The sequence below is a fragment of the Paramormyrops kingsleyae genome, chromosome 15 (genome assembly GCF_048594095.1).
Source record: "Paramormyrops kingsleyae isolate MSU_618 chromosome 15, PKINGS_0.4, whole genome shotgun sequence".
In the NCBI taxonomy this organism is placed as follows: Eukaryota; Metazoa; Chordata; class Actinopteri; order Osteoglossiformes; family Mormyridae; genus Paramormyrops; species Paramormyrops kingsleyae.
Window position 1 is genome coordinate 11874980 of NC_132811.1, and position 6432 is coordinate 11881411.

The following is a 6432-nucleotide window of genomic DNA, read 5'->3' on the forward strand; positions in this document are numbered from 1 at the left end:
CACGGCTACGAGGAGAACAGATTCATGGCTGGCAAGACAGAAGACTGCGGTGGACTGACGATTTGATGTTACCTGATGTTATCCCTCTTCTTTATGACCCCGAAGGCAGCGCCGGAGTTCACAGCAGGAAGCATTTTTATGTTTCTGCACGTAATTCTGCCAACCCCGTTCTCCAGAAACCTTGGTACCTTGTATGGGGTGAGAAAGAAAAGCAACTGACCCATAAGTGACTGTAACTGACAGCCTTGACAAATCAGAAGATGCGTTAGGATAAATACTCGCACTTTGCTTCAAAGGACATTTGTCTGCATCCTCATCCGGCTAAAAGAAAACTAAACAAGAACATATTACCAGTAGAAAAGACAATTACAGTTTCTATAATTTCCAGTAAACATTTAAACTCAACCTGTGGACAGGTGTGCAGGAATCATGGTGGGGGGGGGGGGCTGGTACCCTTCAGATTCATCCATCTCACCAAATAAATAGACTTTTCTATTTAAATGATTGAATTTAAATTATTGTATTTAAATTATTTTTGTGCCAATACTATTGCAAAAAAAAAAAAAAAACTGAATTTAGATGTTGTCCCCCCCAGATCAAACTCTCTCCTTAGTTGCCAGACAACTTTGTTATGGTCTATTTCATATTTATGGACAATACGTAAAGTATCATTGGACATTGATGTTAGAAATTTTTGAATTGCTATTGCTTCATTATTTAAAGGGACCCTGTTTCACATCCTGCCTCCTTCTGTGCCATTGGCTATTGCCAGCTTGTCACATGACCAAGGCTAATATATCTACCACTACAATCGCTTTGGTTCCAGGTCAGTCAGGTGACTCAGATGCTTCACAGTCAGATAAAGCTTGATGGCCAAATAAAACAGACACTGAGTTTGTTTTGATGACTGAACAGGAAAGTACAGTAATGATTTATTTTGCTCATGTAAAATTTCAGACTATAATATGTTCTTGCAGAATAAGCTTTTCTTTTCAGTCTTTTATTCTGTTCCAGGTCATCTTTTACACTTTTATGATCCAACATATTGTAAATAAAAATGTTTTAAGGTACAGCAGGGAATTTTCTCAGCGGTTCTGAGTGTAGGGAAGAGATATTATAAAGAGAGAGTTGGAGAACATGACCAAACCCGGGACCAGGTTTTGAAGACCCCGAAGTTTTAAAGAGGAGCCCTCGCATATTAATCGCAGATGTGAACATGAAGGGAAACGCTTCTTCTCGTTCTTGTCTGGAAACCTGGCAGAAAGGCTCAATGTCTCAAAAACAGAAACTCCTAGCTTGATGGAACATCAGCCGGTATAGGAAGCACCAGCAGGTTGGCTTCCTACCTGGGTGACAGTGTCCGAATAGCTTGATAAACTGTGAGAAAGCATGTTAAAGTAATTCACAGGCCCTGTGTCGCCTCATTCAAGCTGAAGGGGGCTAGAAGGGAGATTTCGGGGATGCTGACCCCACTCGTCCCGCCAGGCGTCAAGGAATAAAGCGGAGAGAGAGGAACTTCTCATGGCATAGCGCGTGTAAGCGATGACCGGTGTGGGGCAAGCGGACAGCTTCCGGCCAGAATATGTCTTTGTGACCAAAGTTCTGTGGAGCGTGCATTTTTTCCCCGACCATTTTGGAGAAAAATGGAAAAGCGCTTTTTTTTCTGCTGATGGGTCAAAAAAAAATGGCCTTTTACGTCAAGCAGATGTCCAGACTTATTTTTGTTTTCCATCCTGCTTTGCAGTGGGATATAACTTTACAAGATTTTCATGACTTGAAAAGGCAAGGAGACTTTTTATTTAGTCACATTATATTAAGAAAAGGAGTTGGTAGGGAATATTTAAGAAATATTTCAAGTCAAAGTCTACTGTACATAGTTAAGAGCTGCAATGTCTGAAGCAGGTAACAGACAGCTGTTTTCACATAAACGTCAGTGATTTAACACTTACGTTTGCAGTTCTTTTGGTGAGAACTGATAAAAGTCTATTTTGAGTTTTTAATAAGTGTCTGCATCGATGAAATGCAAAGGGTGTAAACAGTCTGATACGTCAGAAAGTGCACGCTGGTCATCAGGCATGTCATGCAAAAGCTGAAGTAATTTCTTGGAATCAAAGCCACATTTCTCTTGAATTTCTGTTTCCAAGACATCTGAACAGCAGGTCTGAGTTACTCAACTCACCCTTTAGTCAGTAACCAAGCAGCCAGGGGCAACTGAGGAACTTATCAAGTGTTTGTCCAAAGAATTTACAGATAATTAAGAAATGAATGTGATTAGCTGAGAATTTGGCAACACTTATTTTCTTGTTGCACTTACAAAAAGCTTTAACATGATGCCTAGATATTGGGAAATAGAGATCAAAATGATCTGCTGTCTCATTTAAGATAGTTAAATGATAGTTTATGAAATCAGCTTGATGAAGTGTTGAATCGCGTGACACCAGGCTTTCATCGATGTGTAGCCATGTGGTGGGCGCCCCCTGCTGGCGGGATCCTCATGAGTAAGGGGAATCTGACCTGTCTTCCTTGACTGTCTCCTGCAGTGAGAGAGAGGAGCAATTGCGAAAGACTTCCAGTGGGGGCACAATGAGCCACGGAGGTGACGTTCTGCTGCTGAGCTGCTCCGGGAACCCGGCGGGGGGGTCACGTCACCACGCCACGCCCTGGATGGCTCTCGCCAAGGATGCCAAGCACAAGAGCGAGGCCTACTTTGCCCAAGAGGAGCCCCTGAACTTTTGCAAGTCCCCCGCGGCTGGCCAGAGGGGCCCGGGTCTGGAGCACAGTGCGTGGGCGGTGCGGGTGGGCCAAGGCGTGGCCTTCCCCCCGGGGCGGCTAGGGAGGCTCGGCCAGTACGGGAGGCCCGGGGTCTACAGAACGTCCTCCGGTTGCCATGGCAACCGGAACGACTACCTGTCCAAGCCGTACGGCGACGGTTCCCTGAATGCCGAGATGGAGAGCTACTGCGTGGAGGGCATCAAGAGCGAGAACGGGTACCTGGCTGCCGAGGAGGGCTACAGCGGCCGGGTCCTTCTGGAGATGCCCATCAAGGTGGAGCAGGACTCCGACTCTGAGAACGGCTGCGACGCGTACGGGTTTTCACACGGCCGCTCGTGGCCGTGCAAAGACCACGTGGAGAGGCGCTACGCCACGACCTACGACGGCCTTCAGCTCAAGACGGAGGCGGACTACTTTGAGCAGTACTCACCCTGCCAAAAGGGCAAGGTTGGTGCGGGGCCCGCCTTCAACGGGCACTACCAGAACGCATGCGTGCAGGAAAACCGGCCCCTGAAATGTGTCCTGAACAAAGAGCTGACACAATTCTGCCAGCAGCGCCTGTCCCACTCCGACCCCCTGTGCAGCAACCAGAGCGCAAACTGCATGGAAAGTCACATGTTCACCGGAGGGGCCGATTCCCTAGATCACAAGGGCTACGCAAATCAGGACTACAAGTTCGGCTACGACTTCAAGGGGCATGGTCTGCTCCACTCCATCAAACGTGAGCCTATGGACTCACCACCCTGGTCCGACAGCGGCCATGACCTCGACCATGTGGCCGTACACAGGAACATCATGTCCAACTGCGTCATGACTGCAGCGCACAAATCAAACCCATATATATATATGCAATAAGCCCGAGAGCTAAAAGTCCTCACAGTAACAAATGACACAGGAGAGAGTGCTGATTACGTGATCAAGTGAACCTCTTAGGTTTAAGAGTACGTCATTGCCAGGGGCCCGTAAGGTGGGGGAAAGGTAGGATGACTCCAAGGGCCCCTGAGTGACAGGGGGCCTAGAAAATTTGGAAAATGATTGAATTGGTCTGGACTGGGGGGCCCAATATGATATGCCTTCTTGGGGCCTATAATCTCTAGCAACACCCCTGGTCATATCATTGTCACTAAAGAGTTATCAGTTCGCTCATTGAAGATTGTTAGACAAATTTATATTTAAAAAATAATGTTTTTAGTATAAGCACTTTTGGAGGAAATAACGAAACATATTTTTCGATTTATGTGATGTTTGTGTTCAGATTAATTGACCATATTTGAGTGTTTATTGTACAAAGGAAAATATGTCAGACTGTTATGTTTATGTCTGAAAAGTAAAAAATATATATATATGAATTGTACATAGCAAAACAAAGCAATAGTTTTTTTTTTCTTTAACCTCAACCTTGAAGGTCAGGCAAAAAATAAACATACATAAAAATATGTAAGTGTTACTTTCAGCACAATGGTTCCAGATCTGTAGCAAAATCCTGTGAAGGAATAACTTCATTTTGTATATGTTTCCAAAACTACAATTTATAAGACATGAGCCATATTGGGGGGGGGGGGTATTTTTGAAAAATTAGTGTGAAAAAAGTTTTTTCTGCTTGTCTTTCAAGTTTTTCAACTGATCACTAACCATGCTTTTATTTAAAAATTCTAAAATTATATTTTTTAAATATGCAGTCCAAAATCGTGTGTTTTGCCTTGAATTGAAATAAGTAAAATGATTTACTTATAGCTTCTAAACTGTTTATATTTGATTGTTCTTTTAGTTAAGTCATCTATTTGACAATTATTTCGGAGGTCCGGCAATGAAGAAATTGTAAAGGTTGTACCGTGTGTTGACATTCAGGAATTGAACAATGGCACTGAAAAAAACAACAAATACTTTTAGGCAGACCTAGCTGGTTGAGTGTTGGAATAAGAAAGTTGGCTTCAGATTCAAGAAATGTGATTGCTACCAGTTTTCTGGTGATTTGTAGGACTGTAATAATGTATTATGTAAAATATTTCATGAAAATAATACATGCTACTGCTATAGTTTTTGTAGCAATACTATTGCAAAAAACAAAAAAAACAAATTGAATGTTGAGTGTGGGTGAACTGGCTTATAAACGAGTTAATTTCAATTTTGTTGCTGCCGCATGAATACTGCATTTTTTTAAATCTAGGAGAGTATATTTGTTTTCTTTTGTATATAAAAGTCTGAATCATATAAAATAGTTCTGTATGAATTCTGTTATGTTCCTTACCAGTTCTGTTAAGGTTATTGTTTCTTTTAGTTTAATTAAATGTTTTTTTTCCATTATACAGAATAATACTTTGCAGCCATTGTTAAACTCAAACGAACTAAAAAAAGACTCCTGAAAGACTGTAAATTTACATCAACTGATACACTTTTTCCACTTCATCTCTCGCTAAATTCTCTGCTAAAAACATGCCTTAAAATGTATTTTGATATTTATGTTTATATAGAAATTCACTGAATCCACTGCCTTTAGTGTGTAAGATCTTTCAACATTGTGGCATAGTGGTTAAAGTTCTTACATGGACTTACACAAGGAAGTACGTGCAGATATTTGCGAATATCCATTCATCTTCTAACCACTTACCCTGGTTGCGGTAATGGAGGATTTTAAAATTTCACATCGCTGAAATGTATTAATAGGCCAACCCAACTCTGTATAGATTTTGACACAATGTCTTTATTTTATCATTTTAGTGTATATTGCAAAGGTGTTTGTGAGTGATCATTTCAGAATGAAAGTCACTGTGTGCTACTGCTATCATGTTTTTGACTTGCACTATGGGACTTGGTTCTTAATCATACTGCTACCTAGACGTAATGTCCAGTTGACATGCAGAACTGTAAATGTTGTTTTTGTCATTTAAGTTGTTTTACTATTGTCTTTGTAAAGGAAAAAAAAGTGATGAGTTTACGTCCTGTGTTTTGTATTTATTGTCTAAGTAGACATGTTAATTTAAAATAACTGAATGCAAGCTTAACGCTCATTCACTGTAGACAGATATATCGTTTCTGTCTTAAAAACACACGTTTAACAAGCTCTTCAGCTAACTTCGTAGCTGCAAGGCAGCGACTATGTATTGCATTTTTTTCCTCAATATTTTAAATTCTTTTTTCAAGATAAGTCAATAAAAAATCATAATGGAACTCATTATATATGTTACTTATTTTTATTTTCAGTAGTCTATTTCAGAAGGTACTGACATCTGCAGTTTCACTCGCCTTCAGCCCAAAGCCTCATGGGATACACTACAGGTATTTAGTCATGGAAAAAAGATGGATCAATGGTTAGATGGATAATTGTGTGGATGGATGCGATGTCTGAGAAGGTGAAGGTGACACTGCCCATAGTGTACCGTGGTGCCATACGTGGTTAGATACCTGAAATCCATGATGAGCTCCGAACCAAAAAAAAAATCCCTTCAGTCACCCCTGGTCAGCAAAATCTAAGAAGGGAGACCCACCCCCAACTGGCAAAGTCTAACCATGGGGAATCCCCCTGCCCCCTTTAGGTCGGAAAAAATCCACTAAGGAGGACCTATTGGTAGGGTTGCTGGACCCCTTGAAGACATTTATTTCTGGTTACGGGTGAAACACCAGAGCCAGTACAGCAGAAACAGTCTGCTGTACTGATATGAG

The 6432-nt window shown here is 41.6% G+C and overlaps 1 protein-coding gene across 3 annotated transcripts in view; it reads left to right on the top strand.

Moving 5' to 3' along the window:
• LOC111854986 (aryl hydrocarbon receptor repressor-like) overlaps positions 1–5944 on the top strand; it is a 64067-nt gene extending 58123 nt beyond the window's left edge. For all 3 annotated transcript variants that reach the window (XM_023833533.2, XM_023833534.2, XM_023833532.2), the window contains one exon: positions 2541–5944. In XM_023833533.2, the coding sequence (XP_023689301.2) occupies positions 2541–3627 (1087 nt within the window). In that variant the 3' untranslated portion in view covers positions 3628–5944. The remainder of the gene's footprint in view (positions 1–2540) is intronic.
• Positions 5945–6432: the final 488 nt, after the last annotated feature.